Consider the following 17513-nt stretch of genomic DNA (forward strand, 5'->3'; position numbering starts at 1 on the left):
GCGGAATCTTCGGGCGAATTGTGGAATCCTCTCGGAAGAGTTCACATTTAACAAACGCCTTGCAGGGCCCCGATGGCCTCTTCACTGCCCTTTCGTTGGCCATCATGACACACTACAAATTTGCTACCCTTTGATTTTGGTGATGATTCCGGGCATCATGCTAAATGCGTGGCCTGTGTATTATATCCTTGGAGGCCTAATCGTTAACGCATGCTGGTAACCGCAGTTGGCGCCATTCAGTGACGTGTGCTCGGCCTTCGCATGGCTTACGTTATCGACATTTTGTGGCCCGCACTTGTACAACTAAGACATCATTAGCATTAATCACTCTCGCCGTATATATAGCCTTGCATGCCCTGTGCACACGCAATCATTTTTCCCAGTTCCTCTTGTATCCCTTTTCTGAGCAATGAGTTCTATACACCTTTTGGTGCTCATCCATGGTATGTGGGGTCATCCTAAACACCTGGCTGAGGCAGCCAGGATAGTACGCGAGGTGCATGCCAGCCCAAGTGTAGATGGCATCAAACTACATGTCCTCGTAGCAGAGGCAGTAAGCGAAGAATCAACGTATGACGGTGTCGATTGGAATGGTGAACGCGTTGCTAAAGAGGTGTGTATTCGACTCTTACCTTTCTGCGCATCGTCTCTCACCGTTATTCTAACAGGTTACACAAGCTGTCGCTGAACTAGAGAGTAACGGTGATCGCGTCGTTCGATTTTCGGTTACCGGATACAGTCTTGGTGGTCTGATTGCACGGTATTGCATTGGGTACGTTCTATCAGTTCTTTCTCTAGTTTTCCTGTTCTCAAAGGTGTTGCAGGGTGTTGCATCAGCAATCCTTCTTCGACAAGGTCGAGCCTGTGAATTTCAGTACTATCGCTACACCTCACTGCGGCCTCCCAAGATACCCGTCATTTTTCTCATCACTGACTCAGGCGCTTGGGCCGAGGATGCTGTCGCGCACAGGCGAACAGTTTTATTGCGCTGATAAATGGTCTCCGAAGGGGAGACCATTGCTAGTTGTGATGGCGGACCCAAGTGAGATTGACCAGTTTGGTTTTCGTAGTAGAGGTCTCATGCATGCACTTTGCAGATCGTATCTTTTATCAAGCCCTTGCCAACTTCAAACATGTTCGAATATATGCCAACGCGTGCGTTCACTTTCTTTGGATATTCGCAAGCCACTTATACTCTTTTAGCATCAATGACTTAACAGTCCCGTATGTAACTGCGGCAATTGAGACTACGGATCCCTTTGCCGATATGGAAATGAATGGCCTTGACATGTGAGCCTCTTTGTTGGTGTTTTCGTGTTAAACCTTACCTTTGTGCAGAAAATTCGACGAAAAATATTCTTGCTTTGTCCGAGATTACATTCTTCCCGATACTCCTCCCCAACCTGAAACTGGTTCAAGTTGGTTCCGGAGGTCCAAGTCTTCTAAGCCTTCCACTCCCCTTCTTCCTCCTTTCCTCCAATTCCGTTTCCCTCTTAACATGGTGCGCTTCTTTCAACCAGTCTAATTGACCCTTGACGGACCCTGCTCATTATCTTTTACAGGTGTTTTATGCCCTGTTGCCAGTCATCATCCCAACATTCATTTCAATGTTACTCGTACATTTCGCTCTTGCAAGCCGGTCCTCTCGTGCTCGAATAAAGACGCTTGAACAAGAAGTGCAGAAAGGGAGTCGCCAAGCGCTAATAGAGTTGATTAGTGAAATAGAGAAAGAAATGGAAGAGGCCGTTGTTGACCTCATCGACAACCCAGACCCTACACCCATCTATCAGCCCAAAGTATCCAAAGCCCACCCCATCATAACTCCAAACCACAAAAAGATTGCCCAGTGGCTTAATGCTTTGCCACTTCAAAAGGAGCTAGCTTACTTTCCTGCGGTTCGGAACTCCCATGCGATGATTGTGTCTCGCGACGTCGAAAGATTCGAGGCTCATCGCGCTGGTGAACCTGTCTTGAGACACTGGGCTACGTCCTTGGTTGTATGATTTTCTCCACCTTTATATTATTATTGGCGCTCTCGTTTAGTTATCCTTTATTAATGTCTGTTACATCACTCATAGTACAGATCTTCACGTAGAAGGTCACGACCAGCGTAGAATCGATCGGTATCCACCTTGTAACTTGTATAGTGTTCTTTCAGTAGTATACCCATGGAATCGTGTATTACTATTTATCCAATTGCTAGGAAGCAGTTAAAGATCAAATCGTGTCGTAAAGATCACGGAAGGACGTGAAGTTGACCCGTCTCTCGAGAATAGGTCTTTTTGTGGGTGTCAAGACCATGTGACTTAGGAGGAATAGGAGACAAAAGAAAAACGCGACTGACGCGAACCTGTGGGGTCGAACAAAGTTCTCTTTCAATTATATCTACCGCTTCCCTTGAATTACTCTTTCCGGAAGATTCCACGACTTCGTTGACAGCTGCACGATCCTCTCTCATAAAGTCATGGGCTGCTCGATGATCGAACAGTTTCTACCACATCTCCCCTGCTTCTGTGAAGTCGGGGTCATCTCCTCAAACTTTCGTTCGGCTTTCATAACCATAGATTTTCTACCCTAACTTCAACTCTAATACCGGCCAAGTGCCTACTTTCTTACACACCTAATCATATTATCAAGTTTTGCGCGAAGGATGGCAAGAACATCAAAGGCATTCAAACGAGCGAGGAGCATCGACATGCTAAATTCCAAAAATGACCCAAGATACTACGACTTATCCAAGAAGCCAACTGTCATAGAAAGCGAGTGTACAAAATAACACCTTTTCTGTTGGCATACTGACCGCAAAGTAGGAGTGACGACAGCAATAAATTACATTGTAATGCACCATGGCGCGCGAGCCGCCACCATCTCGGTGGCAGATATTATTTCACAAAGTAGGTTTCTCTTTTTGTTTCTTTCAAAGTTGACTTTGTGGATGACGCGTTCATGTTCTCTTAGTGGGAAAGGATGCAGGCCTCAACGGAGAGGAACTTGGCCCTCGGACTGTTCAGACTGTGCACCTTGGGCTCTCGCGATTGGTGAGTCGCTTTGGCTCTCGGTTCGAAGAATATTTGTTGAAGGAGCCCAACCACTCATATTCTTAGGAAGTAAATGGCCTTATACAAATGCTTGACTCGAAACTGGAATTTCTCTCGTTGACCGACAAATTCAAGACGTTGTACGATGTTTTGTGTTCAATGTCAATGATTGTACCCTAATGGCTTGAAACTCTGCTTCTAGAATCCAACAGTTATCAGACATGTATAAAGAACACTTACCGCTCATACAAAATTTGGACTCCCTCTCTAGAAGCAGAATTCAATGTGCTTTTTTCCGCTCAAAGTTCCGTACGCGGGCGTTTAAGAAGCAGGCGACTCGTCGAGAGGTATGCAGTATCTCTAAACTTGGCTTTCTTCAGTTTACTCAATATTCATTCAAAGCTGGAGTGCGAAAACAAGAAAATCAAGCTTGACCGCGAGGAACACAGAAAAGTCTGCCCTCTGACAAAAACCCGAGCACCAAGCGTTTTCTCAGAAGCGACAGAGATGTTTGAAGAGACTAGTAAAGTGACCGTTCCATTAGGTTCAAACGACGACAACGTGTAGTACGCCCCTGTTTCTTCGATTGTGGTCCATTCCGATTACTCACTACAATATTCCAGTGTCCATGACATTCTGATGAACAAAGGATCTCATCCGATTGTGTTGCTGTATGATTCCTTGTTTTGTCTCATTGACATGTGTGTTGATTTCTCATGTACTTTTTCTCCAGGCCTCGCACGCCTGCTCGTTCCGGAACACTCAACAACCCGGAGGCCTATCCAAGTCCCCAGTCGGCACCCAGGCAAACGTCGTCAGCACCATCTACATCCTACCTAACACCAAGCCGAAGCACATCAGCACCTGCACCTGCACTTGCAGAAGAGATTGGAACAGACGAAGACGAGGAAATGGAAGTAACCATAGAACTTCAAGAACCATTCGATACCCCATTTGCTTCCGTTAGTTCGTTTGCTTTTATACCCCGTATTTTATGCTCAAAGTCGCATACGAAGGATGCTCCTGCTGTAGATTCCTTGTCACCGCTGGACCCAGCTTTGACAGAACAGGCAAGTCGTAATATCTTATTATAATGCATCCCGTACCGACTCTGTTTTCAAGATTAAAAGGCTAGAGCGGATAGTTCAGCAGCACCAGATCAAAGAACAAGCGCGAATGAAATCACGCAGAAGGTCCAGGTTGTTTGTTCGATATCGTCACACCCTTGAACGTAAGAGATGGTGGCGCGCTCTCGAATGCTCTCGTCGAGAATATGAGCAACTCAAGAAGGAGTCGGAACTTCGCGAGCGTCAGTTAACTCAACGTCATTACGAGGAACTACGAAACGTACAAAACGGACATGAGGCCGCACTCAGAGAATTGGACCGCCGACATGCAGAGGAGAAGAAGGAACTTGAGAATGCCAACGATGAATTGAGGCGAAGAGGTTTGAAATATGCTGAACAAATGCAACAAATTAGCCAATGTTACATTTCAACGCTGTAGTCACCTGTCAACAGCACTGTCGGTCTTGATCTTCTACGTCGTGTATTGCTCTTATGCCATGTTTTATGTTTTATGCTATCTTACGTTAATCCAGTCATTCTATTTTTCCGCAACCGCACTCGGAAACGAGATTCGAGAGTGAACAGTACGCCCTTTTTATAGGTCATAAGAGCAAGCTTGCCATGAGGTTACTTTGCACCTACAATGTCGCATTCATTACTTAAAAACCAATTGGTTAAACCGCTCGAGAGAATAAATAACTTTTCATGTGCATGTGTGCATTTTCATAACGTCCATATAAATTTATGTATTCTAGCACTCGTTAGGCATGAGGGAGAAAAGTCGCATATTAACAATAAGTAGAAGATTAGAAACTCAACCGACTGTAAAATACAATTGTCCAAAGTGTCCCCATAAACCCCAAGAAAAAATAGCATTGCCATATGACTATGCATCCAATACGTATTAGTTGTGGTACCGGTATATTTGTGGTTGGATGGTGCTCTTGCGTCGAGTTGTGATGACGACAAAGTCGGGATGTATGAAGGAGTTTCGCGGTTGCTTGCGTGTGGTTCGTGTGACAACCTTCCATACACTGATGATGCGACGCTCGATTTGTTTGGCATAAGATACGCGGCCACGACGGAAATTGGCAGAGCTAAAATAATAAAACAAGTAAGCAGCCGAAATTGATAGCATAGCGAACGCGGATAAACATACATTGGGACCTCAGCCTCAGCCATGGACATAGAGAAACGTGGATCGCGAACGATGTAAGACATTTGGTAGCCCTTTTATGTGTCTCGGTGGATAAAAGATTAAGGTGAACTCCTTTGGCTCGTTCGCGTTTGCGAGGGTTGTCGTTCAAGAATGTGTAGTCCGGCTACTAGCACCACAGAAAGAAAGAATAAGTTGGGTAAATCAAGTTGGATGGTGGTGACAGCTAAAGGGCTCGTAGTCCAAAGAAAGAGCACAAGATGGAGAATAAGACACAGTGAGAGGGCTGATCCAGATCGCGAGTCATAACAGTGCAGTTACGGGAGTCTTTATAGTGTGCCAAAGCAGTGAAGTGAAGACAATGTAACAATAAAGGCACAAACCCATGTGAATGGTTGATCATCAATGATCCTCGACAAGCCAAAGAACAAAGTCATGACCGTGAATTCAGAGCTGCAGAAGCGGGTTACCATAGTGGCATCACAGGCCATTCATTGTCCAAGAACAATAGTCGGTGTATTTGGCCTTGTTCTATTTTTAGACATTGCACAAATAGTGCGTCTGACGCAGCGTACAAGCCCGACACCAGTGCCACGCACCTTGCTATGTTCTGTTATTGTCTAGTCTTTTTCAGCAACCCATGCCCGTCTTTAACCAGCCATTTTTACTGACTGAGCTGCGAATGCGATTCCAGCGAACTCCACCGGAAAAAGCAAATACGCATGAATAAGGTCATGGAATGATAATTGATGTATATACAGACTTTGAGTATTAATAAGTTATAATGATGCTCCATACATATGATTGGGACTTGAAGGTTAGTAATACACACAACGAGCATACTAGTCAGCAAGAGGCAAGGCGTACGCTTATGCCCGAAGTAATACAGATACATATGCTCTACGAAAGAGTCAGATGTTCTGTGTAAAGGTCACAGCGAATGCAGAGAGCGTTACTTCATAGTCTCCTGTCTAGCTTTCTGAAATTGTAGAAAGCGTTTTACTCCATGCAACAACCTTTGGATGAGCCTGGACCTAGATAGATGCCCATTCAATACTTATGTATAAATTCATCTTTTTAAAAACATTTACCTTCGCTGGGTCAAAGTTCAAAACCTGGAGACCATCAAGGGAAGTGGCTCTTGATAGGGCGACATACGCTTGACCTATGAGAGAATGTGTTAGAGAACATGTTTAGGCCATCCATTGAGAGACACGCCTTTTTCGAAAACCTTGCCAAGATCAACCTTGACTCGTTCCAAAGTCTGGCCCTGAGATTTGTGAATACTCATTGCCCATGCAAGGATGAGGGGCAACTGCGGCAAGTATCAGCGCATGTCGAATCTTGAGCAAGGTGCTTACTTGAGTACGGCTGACTTGCACTTCCCCACTGGGAAGCTCTACTTTCCAGGTTTCTGGTTGAACCAAAACCTGCCGCCTCCCTCCAGGTACCAAAAATTCTACGACCGGATACTTCCGTCCTTTTGCAATACCACCTCCACTGACAGGTTTCTTTGCACCGGCATTGCTCGTAGTTGCACCAATGGCACCTATATCACCTTTACTGGACTCTTCGCCTGGTGCCAGAGTGTCCGAAAAGCGGAGAACACGACCCATACTTCCATTGACCAGTGTATCATCAATATTTTTAATTAACATGACTTGAGCATCGACGCGAAGAACAAGGCGCTGAGGAGCCATGAAATTGGAAAGCATTTTTTCACGTTGATTTGGGTCCGAGATTGAGCCTCCATCGTTAGAGGTGAAAGGCATTTCCTCAGTTTGTAATCGCGACATGCGGCTAGAATTTGATCTTTCCACATCCTCCCGTCGGGGAAACCTATACATATAGTTATTAGGAATTAAATGTAATCGAACTGCACGCCAAACATACAATTCAGTAGCACCCAATCCGTCTTCATATTGGATACTTCTAGACAAACTTTTGAAAGTACTGATCGATTTATTAGTGAGGTTTCCAAATCGCATTTCGTTAAGCATATTGACGAATGCTAATATCAACTTGAGCATAGGTCCACGGCAAACAATTTAAAGTAGCACATACTCTGATCGCTTTGACGGAAGACCTTAGTGAGATTGTAAGTATGTTTGATGACTGTTTTCCACATGTCTGCCTCGAATGCAAATTTGACTTGCTGGGAACCTTTAGTCACCGGTGGTAACTGGAAAAAGTCTCCCGTAACAATGACCTATGAAACGAAATTTGAATCAATCCAAGGTAAGCTTTGAAGAGGCTTGGTACGTACTTGGATGCCGCCAAACGGCAGTTGGTTTTTCCGGACTTCAGAAGCAATAGCGGCTAACTTGTCGAAAAGATCACCATCAACCATAGAGACTAGAAAAGGAATATCTATCGGCCGTCAACATTCAAAGAATAAAAATATATGCGCACCTTCGTCAATGATAAGTACTTTGGTCCTCAGCCATCGAGTCATTGCCTTCTTGTTCTTCTTGATTTTAGTGGCTAACTCCTTTGCAGTTTCAATACCAAGGCCGATACCCGCAAAAGAATGAATGGTGACTCCTCCTATGTTACAAGCAGCAATGCCTGTGATACGATTAGCCACCGTACGATATAGAGTAAAAAATTATGCACAAACGAACCTGTCGATGCTGTTATTGCTACGACGTCTGGAGTTTTTGCATACTTCTTGCGCAACGACTTGATGATTTCGCGAAGGAGGACAGACTTTCCGGTACCTTGATTCATGTTCAATTTGGAAAGTAGGAGTCAAAGCAGCCTTTACTACTCACCCGCACTTCCAGTATAGAATACGCTATCGCCTTCCTGGACCAGCTTTAATATCTGCGTTTGTTCCTGGCTAAGAAACACGGCAGCGAGTTTTTTCTTTTCAGTCGACAGTGAAGACGATGTATTAGGATGAAAAGATGATTTGGTGTTTTCCTTGGGCTTCGAGCTGGATGAAAGAGTCGATTTAGTAAGGGAGTTGTCCTTATTCCAGTCATCAGGCAATATACGACGCGGCTTCTTGGGGGCTGATTCAGTGGCATGTTCCTCAGAGGGACTTCCGCGTTTATTGTCGGCCCTTGACGGAACTAGTGGTGGGGGTGCCTCTGGAGGTGCAGAGTAGCCAGCAAGAGCCTCCTGTATGGCTTTCAGACGTGCTTCTGAACCAGTCAACTTCTTCGCAGGTGCCCTTGGAGGTGACTGTGACCAGGGTATTTCTTGGGAGGATTTGGAAGCTTGCGAAGTGACGGAGTTAGTTGACCAGTCTCGCTTGACAGTACCCAGCCCTGACTGAGACCTTGACATAATGGAAGGAGGATAACAGTAGCAGGGACCTTGAAGACAGGAATCAGAGGATCGAGCCAGATCAACGCGAACCGCTTCTTTACCGACAATGTATCGTGAGAAAAACGCGAACCAGTCATGGGTCACGTGGTTTGTTATTTCTCCACCACGGTTCAGAACTGAAGAAGTAAAGCTGCGATCGCCCAAACGAACGGTCGCGAAAATGACCGTCACAGGCGTCACTAGCCAAAACGGGCAGCACCGGTGAACCAGCCGCAATGCCGACGCCATTTCAAGGCCCGTCATCGTGAGCTGCACGGACTGGGTTGCGAACATGAAGCAAACACAAAGCAAACCAATAACGCTAACGTTACCTGGTGCTTTGCGTGCGCGTACTAGCGCATAGTATTTTAGCGCGTCAACACGTGGTTTCGAAACTGCACAAGGCGGGTACTTTGCGGCGTGTGCGCTGCACGCGCCGCAAAAATGTTGCCCGTTGTCTTTTGCAAGTTGCGCTAGTTGCGCATACATTGTAATAACTCTCTTACCTTGTACACATTTTCTAGTATGTAACATTAATGAATACAGTGCAATATGATCCAGCTAACATGGTCACTTACACAATAGAAGGTCCACATATGAGTTTGAAATTCTAGGTTACCAGAATACAATGAAAAGAAAAACGAGAGTATATATACTATACCCACCTTGCTTGCCTGGTTAAAGGGGTCATACCATGTATGTAAACACACGTTGATGTAGAAGGGTTATAACACGTATGTAAACATGCATTGAGATGTCAAAACTTGCATGCAACATGATTAATTACTAAACACATATGTAAACATGAGTCAGTATAAGACAAACCAAGTCGGTTACACACTATTGGCATTAACATAATCAGCTAATAAACGGGCAAACCAAGTCGGTTAGCTTGCAAGATCTGCTGCCATCAAAATGCGCAATCAACACTATTGTTAAAATGAACAGTCCCAACATATATTTGCCCGACTCTTGAACGGTCCCTAGCAGCAAACAAACAGTCCCATGACTGATTGAAACAGTCCCTCAAAAATAAATCACAGGCAAACGCCAAACAGTAAATGAATGGTTTACCAAATATTAAATTAATCTAGTACAATAAATAATTAATAGCGGGCTGCTCTATTACGCTTTTGCCACTAAAAATATACAAAGGCTGACATATTGGCATGGCTGACTATCAAGCAAGTGGCTGCATGGCTGACACTGCAAGTGGCTGGCTACTGTGTAAATTGAAGGGTATAAAAACACTACACATCTATAGTTTATTCTCTAACATTACAATGTTTGCACCACAACCCAATTCCTTCTTAGGACTCAAAAATGTTCTTTCTACCACACACTCTGGGCATGGTGACTACTATAATGACTTGGACATTGACGCAGATATTGAAGGAGAGCAAGAAACAATGCCGGATTTAGAAGCAACTGATGGGGATATTGCATCAAAAAGTCCTGATAGCGGCGGAGCGGCTGAACGTTTACTTTTATGGAAGCAAATAATAGCAAGCAACGCCGAGGGTGTTACCGAAAATACCCATCGTGAATATATTCGGTTAGTAATTCTTATACAAATTTGCAATAAATACTTAGTTTTATAATTTTTTTAGCCTCGCAGATGCATGTGTAAAATTTCTTCTTGCAAAGCAGGTTATATATGCCCGTGAAGAGTTTTTATCATCAAGTCCACACTGCAACTCGGATGAAATGATTGCTGCATGGATTATGAATGAGTAAGTGTGTTTTTGTTTGGTTGGGGCAAATTTTGATTATTATTATAGTTGTGACAGCACCGGTTTGGATGGCAAACCAGCAACTGGACCAAGGGGTACCTACACACATGCTCAGAAGATGCGAGCTAGTATGACATATATTTTTGGACGTATCTACGGATTGGGATCTCAGCCATGGAAACAGGCTAGGTCTGAAAAAGGTGTTGTATATATGGAAGGTAATCCTTCTATTTCTGAAAAGGTATCATCATATATGGTCAGCCTTCGACGTCGTAAAGTTCAAGCAGGCGAAACAACCACAAGTGCTCGTGCTGTTAGTCCTGAGATAATGGCAAAGTTATACGATTTTAATCACAGACCCAAATATGGAGAAATCAGCAATGATGCATCACAGCCATCAATTAACGGCAATGATATCCATCAATGGGGTGGACCTCTCTGCCGAAAAGCACTGCAAGCAATTTATACACTTGCATTTATATGCATGCTTTGTGTGGACGAGGTTTTGAAGATTCAAACAAATCGTATTACTTTTGCAGAAGGAAAAATGATTCTAACTCTACCATTTCGAAAAACACACCAATTCGGAGGTAAGTCTCATCAATATAACTCTCGGTAATATATAGTGCTTACTTATTTTTAGAAATCAAGCCATTTGTTCTTCATATCTTATCAGACGATGAAGCATATCTGTGTCCTGTACGGGCCGTAAGCGAATGGATCAATGCTAGCAAAATTAATACCGGATATTTGTTCCGAAGAATGGCTTCTGGTGACCGTCCGGTATCAAACAACTCTCCTATGGTATGTATTTTATGTTTACAAATGTGTAGCATTATTTTACTAATTGGTAATAGACATCCGAACAGTTTCTTGAAATGTTCCGGAATAATCTCCTTGATATTGGAGTTGATTTTGCCCCGTATGGCACCCATTCATTTTGACGTGGTGGGTGTCAGTATTTTTCATCAGTTCGTCGTTGGAAATTGCGTCGTATTTGTGATTGGGCAGGTTGGAGTACAGAATTCACAAGCTTAACAATTGTGAAATATCTTATTTCATGGAATGATGAACCAGAAGAGAGCCGTGATAATTTTTTAAATCCAAACCAAGCTCCTACTGTACTATGTCCTCATTGTGGCAGATCGTGTGCATGTGCGTAACATTAGAAAAACCGTCACTGTAATCCTACTAGTCATCATCTAAATCCATATCACTACAATCATTATCTACACTAATTGCAAAATCAAGAGATCTTCCCTGAGCGGTGATCTCTTCTATATACCTACTAGCAATAGAATGGTCACTCCTCATTACATACTGCTTACCACACTTTTTGTAAGTAAAAACTGAGTTAAAACGATCACCAAACTCCTGTCGCGCTAAGCCAGCAATTTTCGCATCCATTTCTTTTTTTACCATAGTCAACTTATCCACAATAGCTCTGTAAGAAAGCCGTTCGCCGGTCGAATCGGAAAACTCTTGCCAGAACTGATCTTCAGTTGTTTGGCGCCATCGATACACAATTGCCTAATGTAAAAATTAAGCATTGCTTGGTAATAGAATAAGAAAAAAAAACATACCTTCCATTGACACCAGTGTCCTTTGATAAGCTTCCACTGCCCAGGCATCCAAGAGCCAGTTTTTGAGCGAGCATATACCTGCTTCCAATATACAATAGGGATTGGGTGGCCCTTGATGACTAGTGCCGAATTGTTGTCCCAAAACGGAGATGTATCATCCCACATCCGATTTAGGCTAGCAATGTCATTAGCAAACGTTATAGCGGGTGCGCGTGGTACATCCTCAACCGAGAACTAAAGCTCAACTCCGGTACCAAGTGTGAGGGTACGTGTGGGAAAATTTGACCATGATGGAGAAACAGGCTCAGTAGATGATGAGCCGGGCACAGACAAACAAGGACTCGGAGCGGGTGCAGGTAATAGAGAAACAGGTGCAGCAGGTAGAGAAACGGGTGCAGCAGCAGGTAGAGAAACGGGTGCAGCAGCACTCTGGGCTTGAGCCATAAGTGAGAGGACAAGCGGTACAGCCGCTGCAATGTCCTGAGTTTGTACAGAAGAGATCTGGTGATAATCATGTCAGTTTCATGAATTCATTCAAACAGATTGTTCACGTACCTCACGACTATGCCGAATCTCACTCAGCTTACATGCCACAAACTCCTCTCGCTGCTCTCGGCTGACATACGGATGCGAAAGTGATGTTTTTCGCGCCTAAAACAAATAGCATATCAGTATGCTTTGTATAATTAATAAACATCCTTACCCATTCCAAAATGTCTTCACATTGACCGGGCGTAGCTGGCACTGTTGCGATCTGCGACGGAATAGGAAGAGGTCGGTGTGGAAGTGGTGGGGCTGTTGATGCAAAAACCGCGCCTGCACGGCGAGCCGATTGTTTTACTGATTTTGCTTTTGCGATTTTCCCCTCTTTGGGACCGCGATGCATGCGCCGTGCTGGGAGCTGCAGTCTATTTTGCTGTGTTAGTATAGTAGGCGCACAAATGAAAAAAAAAAAAGAACAAACGATGACTTACTTTATCCATTCCTCCCGGTTTTCACTAAAGGCTCGAAGTCGAGCCTTCAGTTCATCCTTTTTCCCACCCTTCGGCAGCCCAAATCCACGACATAAGCCAACGAGCTCCGTTTTGGTCATTCGAGGACTGTCACTGTTAAAAGATTATGATTGTAAGTATAATATACCAAAAGCTGAAACATAGAGGGACGGACTCACATATCAAAGAACTGAATGGTGCCTTCACCATCTACCAGAGGGCCAGGAAATGGAAGGCCTGTTGCTGCTTCCATTGGAAGGGATGCACCAGTGCAGCAGCGACCAACGACAATGGCAACGACGAGTGCGAATGCGAGTGCGAGGACGAGGAGACCATGGCCACCCAATAAATTGCTGCAAACACGATCATTAGGGGCCATGACCTCACAGGCCCGATCGCGTTCTCGACCGCAGCAGTCACCGATCGCGATGCGCCAGCTAGGGGCGCCGTCGTTGGGCCATGGCGCGACCGAAATCGCGATATATCTGGAAGGAGAGACATGGGTGAGCGTCCACGTTAGGGCAAAGGGTACCGGAGCGCGACGGCATTGGAACCAAACAATGCCAATCGGAAGGGACGGACTATACTGTACCCGACCCTGAATATGGCCATTTCGGAATGTTCTTCAAATTGCGAGCGCCTTGCCAAACCGTTTGCTACAATTCTTTTTGAAAAACGTCGGCGTACATCTTAACTTTAACATATAAAATTTTCAGATTTTTTGAGTGTTTTGAGGAAGGGCAATGAATATTTTTCTACCGAAACCCCAAAATGTGGCTTTACACGGCAACCAGCCAGGCGTGGGAATCTTGGCATTATTGACCGCAGTCGATGCTCGCGATAAGGATTCTCACCTTTTCTACGCAGTCATCATCAACGTTCTTGCTCCCTCGTCCATTTAACACCAATCGGCTAAAGGTAACACTTTGTTTGTACATTTTTCATATGAAATAGCCACTATTTATGAGTTTTACGTCTAGGATACCGTCTTGCACCAACATCTTCAAGGTTGATAAGTGGTGGGTCAGCTGCCTCAACCGTTGGGGGCTCAGCTTGAGCATCGTTGTTGTTGCGAAGGGATGTTGGATTTGGTTGATGATGGGCTGGTGGAGGCTGAGGTTCTTCAGGTGCAATATATACAATCATCCTTATCCTTTTCCACTCTTCATCAAAAGCCACTGTTGCCAGTCCCTGATCCGAATCAGCATCATCATCAATGTGAGTCTCAGTAACAGCTCGTCTGGTCACCCTTTTCCTGCCCCCTCCCCTTCCACGTATATGAACTTGTGCTCGGATTTTTGCTGCAGCTATTTTTTCAGCCCGCTTTACCTTTTCTGCAGCCTTTTCTGCAGCCTTTGCCTCTCGCTCCTTTTTCTTTTTCTCTTTCTCTACTTCCTTTTCAGTATCTCGCCTCTGCTTCTCTGCCTCTCGCTCTGCTCGCTTTGAAGCCTGTTCTGCCATTCTAACCTCTAGTGCAGCCTCCTTCTCCGCATCATCAATTGCCTTCCGCCTTGCCTTTAGTATTTTACCTGCTTTTTTTAACATTGCTTTCCAGCCCTGTCGCCACTCAGCCTCTGCAAGTTCATTGAGGTTCTCGGTACTAGTCATATGGCGGGGATTTGATGATGAGTAAGTCTTCTTTCTAGTAGTATCCCGGTGATATAAGAGTTGTCGGAGGCGCTCATTCTCCTTTACCATAATTGTTTTTGTTGCATGGTCCCGTTCGATTTGGATTTGCATATCATCGAGTAGTTTTCGCAGTTGTGATATTTGTAATCGTAGTTCAGGGCGTCCGGCCGTATGAGAGAGTGAAGGAGGTAATCCAATTAAGCGATATCGACTTGAAACAGATGATGCTGAAGACATAGTCGAGAGTATAGTAGGTGCCGCCTCAGACTGTGTGCCTATACTGTGCTCACTTGGTGTAGACTGTGTTGTATCTGATGTAGTGTCTGATTAATTGTATGTAAAAAAATGATACATTGACTTACCTGGCACAATCTCGAGAAGTGGAGTAAGATCAGATGTAACGGGTAGAGCAGCCTGAGTTGTTGTGTTTTTGGATGGCTCGTATGCTTCTAATGGAATAATTCCCGGATTGATAGGCCAGATGCCGGTTTTTGCAAATGCAGAAATAATTGTAGACCTTTTGAATGCCTTTTCTCGTGCAGTGTGGTAATGTCGGAGAAAGTTAAACTTGGTAACAGGAATGCCGTCGCGTGTTAACCGGTTTACCAGTGATTTCCAGCTATTGGATAACGGGCTGAAAGCACCAACATCACAAGGCTGCAACACATGGGTAGTATGGGAAGGGAGGCAAACAATGACAATCTTGTTCCGTTCTGCAAAGCGGCAAAGCTTGAAAGTGCAGTGTGAGTTGTGACCATCAAGTATAAGCAACCGGTACCCTCCAGATGTGTTGCGCTCTTCTGATTTTGGATGAAAATCCCGCTCTAGCCACATGCTTCCAAGCTCTTTATCAGTCCACCCATTTTCCGAAATAGATAAACTGTATTAAATGTATAAAATATCTGAGTTTGCATTATATACAATATAACAGAAAGTCTACCTAGCGTTAGATGGATTATCCTTTCCCCATTCCAATATACGCCGCTTTGCTTGATAGATAACTGATGGCGAAAGTGATGTGCCATCAGCACAGATGGTTTCAATAATAGTCACCATTTCACGGTTCCCATTTTCAACTTGTTGTACATTTTTCTGTGTTTTGTCAACAATTGCAGAAACAGCTTTTCCAACGCCAAGTTGTATTCCTTTTTCATCTGAGTTATAGATGTTGCTTGGTATGATATCATATTCCTAAATCAAGGAGATCTTTGAATTATGTCATATCTAGGGATGATATTTTTACATGCCTTGATTAGATCTTTGATCATCACAAAAAACTCTCCAACAACTGTCGGATTCAAAGAGCGGGCCCGACATTCCTCAAGTGCAGAGGTTTTTTTGATTTTAAGATCAGTATGTCGTTCCAAAAACTTCCGGGGCCAGTTGATACCAATTTTCTGTTGTGATATTTCCTAAAAAATAGTACAGTATAAGTAACAGATTACCAATCACAGCACATACAATATAACAAAATAGCACTTACTGAAGCATATTCCTGAAGCATGTCCTGAGTTACAGGAAACCCCCGTCGTCCTAATGTCTTTGCCCAATCAACTAGAATACTTTCTTCGGCATCTGAAAGTGCACGTTCGCCTGCATGTGCATCACGTTTGGTTTTGACTCCATTTAGCCGATTAGTCAACATTCCACGCTTGACACTGTAAATGCGACAGGCCTCCCGGATTGACAGTGTGTGCTAACCATTAGACTTTAAAGGTGAGGACATAATGGCCTGAATAGCTTCTTGAATCCGATTTTCCACAGTATTATTGATAAGATCTGGGATGTCATCATTGGTAGAATCATGTGGAGAAACAGGAGAGGTTGTAGACATTCTGTGAGTAGTTGAGGAAGAAAAGCGAGTACAGCTGATTTCTAGTAGCTACTGACAGTGTATCCTACTTAGTTATTATATACTAGGGGTGGAATTAAAGGAGGACATACTTCGGACTTTTTATGGCATTTTGTATGATTCTTCCACTTTTCCGAGTGCTATAACTTGGTGAGATGGTGGTTCTATCATTCAAAAATTGGTATTCAATGTCATAGAACATTGCAAAACACAAACGCGCCTTCAATTTCTGCCGATCTTTAGCCGTTCTGAAGAACTTCTTTCAATGTTGAAGGTGTTCAAAATTAGCTACTTTTTACTGATTGTCATATTTCAAGCCTAAAAAAATCGCAAAAAATAAGAGAAGCGAGATTGTGGTACCTTGAAGTGTTATCACTGTAGATCAAGTCATTGTTTGCCGCAATTTTTCCTCATCTTCTCCGAATACTGCATACAATATGCATATGTTTAAATAGGCAAATCAGTCAAGTCATGCACTTAATTTCCAATTCTCGGAATATTCTCTGGAGATATCTACTTGGAATCGAATGTATATTGTAGCCAGGGCTATATATGACCGACGTATACTGTTTTTGTGTCTGCTCAGCGCAGTTGTTGTGTTTGACCAAGTCGATAATTATGGATCAGACGTGAGAATGATTAGCAAATCAATGGTGATGGTGAAATCTCACGGTGTATTGGCAAGATTGTGGCAGCAATACTTACTGCCTTGCTCTAAAAGTTTCTGATGTGGTGTAGAAGTACCACAAGAGCAGTAATACACAAAAAGATTGAAAGAAATTGCTATACAACTCGTCAAAATTGCTCAGTGGCCATTTTCCGGGGTTGGCCGGTTTCAGGGTCGGGTACAGTACACGTGCGCGGCAACGGTCGCCGGCATCAACCATCAATTTGGCGGGAGCGAACCACCCACGTGATCCCTCGCGACCGTCCGCCTCCAGAGAGAAGCATCCAGCCTCAAATTAGGAAATCCAAGGGCACACACACCCAATGGAATATCGCTTGTAGCTTTCAGTCCTAGGCGTACATCCGACAGGTATATACATCGTGAGAAAGAGTGGTGATTATGCAGTTCGAAAGCAAATTAAAGTGCGTCAGGGGAAAGTACATAGTCTATGATAAAAACTTTTAAGTAGTGTATAGATATT

The 17513-nt window shown here is 43.9% G+C and overlaps 5 protein-coding genes across 5 annotated transcripts; 3 read left to right on the top strand and 2 right to left on the bottom strand.

The window, feature by feature from the left end:
* Positions 1 to 445: 445 nt before the first annotated feature.
* Positions 446 to 2003, top strand: JR316_0008003 (Lipid droplet phospholipase 1; the record flags this gene model as incomplete). Its single annotated transcript, XM_047893723.1, has 7 exons — positions 446 to 613; positions 669 to 772; positions 825 to 1042; positions 1098 to 1155; positions 1204 to 1290; positions 1339 to 1501; positions 1563 to 2003. 7 exons carry the CDS (start codon positions 446 to 448, stop codon positions 2001 to 2003), a joined length of 1239 nt encoding a protein of 412 aa, XP_047747038.1.
* Positions 2004 to 2839: 836 nt separating this feature from the next.
* Positions 2840 to 4573, top strand: JR316_0008004 (uncharacterized protein; the record flags this gene model as incomplete). Its single annotated transcript, XM_047893724.1, has 10 exons — positions 2840 to 2894; positions 2959 to 3038; positions 3105 to 3178; positions 3241 to 3385; positions 3441 to 3604; positions 3662 to 3709; positions 3772 to 4000; positions 4055 to 4115; positions 4174 to 4485; positions 4545 to 4573. The coding sequence occupies 10 exons, from the start codon at positions 2840 to 2842 to the stop codon at positions 4571 to 4573; spliced, it is 1197 nt and encodes a 398-aa protein (XP_047747039.1).
* Positions 4574 to 5009: 436 nt separating this feature from the next.
* On the bottom strand, positions 5010 to 5326 carry JR316_0008005 (uncharacterized protein; the record flags this gene model as incomplete). Its single annotated transcript, XM_047893725.1, has 2 exons — positions 5010 to 5202; positions 5265 to 5326. 2 exons carry the CDS (start codon positions 5324 to 5326, stop codon positions 5010 to 5012), a joined length of 255 nt encoding a protein of 84 aa, XP_047747040.1.
* Positions 5327 to 9859: 4533 nt separating this feature from the next.
* JR316_0008006 (uncharacterized protein) lies at positions 9860 to 11253 on the top strand (the record flags this gene model as incomplete). The annotated part of the gene is made up of 5 exons (XM_047893726.1): positions 9860 to 10131; positions 10187 to 10309; positions 10367 to 10899; positions 10953 to 11113; positions 11167 to 11253. 5 exons carry the CDS (start codon positions 9860 to 9862, stop codon positions 11251 to 11253), a joined length of 1176 nt encoding a protein of 391 aa, XP_047747041.1.
* A 247-nt stretch (positions 11254 to 11500) lies between these two features.
* On the bottom strand, positions 11501 to 13263 carry JR316_0008007 (uncharacterized protein; the record flags this gene model as incomplete). Its single annotated transcript, XM_047893727.1, has 7 exons — positions 11501 to 11839; positions 11893 to 12067; positions 12128 to 12393; positions 12448 to 12543; positions 12596 to 12800; positions 12867 to 12998; positions 13064 to 13263. 7 exons carry the CDS (start codon positions 13261 to 13263, stop codon positions 11501 to 11503), a joined length of 1413 nt encoding a protein of 470 aa, XP_047747042.1.
* Between the last annotated feature and the right edge of the window lie 4250 nt (positions 13264 to 17513).

Source organism: Psilocybe cubensis, chromosome 7 (genome assembly GCF_017499595.1).
Source record: "Psilocybe cubensis strain MGC-MH-2018 chromosome 7, whole genome shotgun sequence".
Lineage (NCBI taxonomy): Eukaryota > Fungi > Basidiomycota > Agaricomycetes > Agaricales > Agrocybaceae > Psilocybe > Psilocybe cubensis.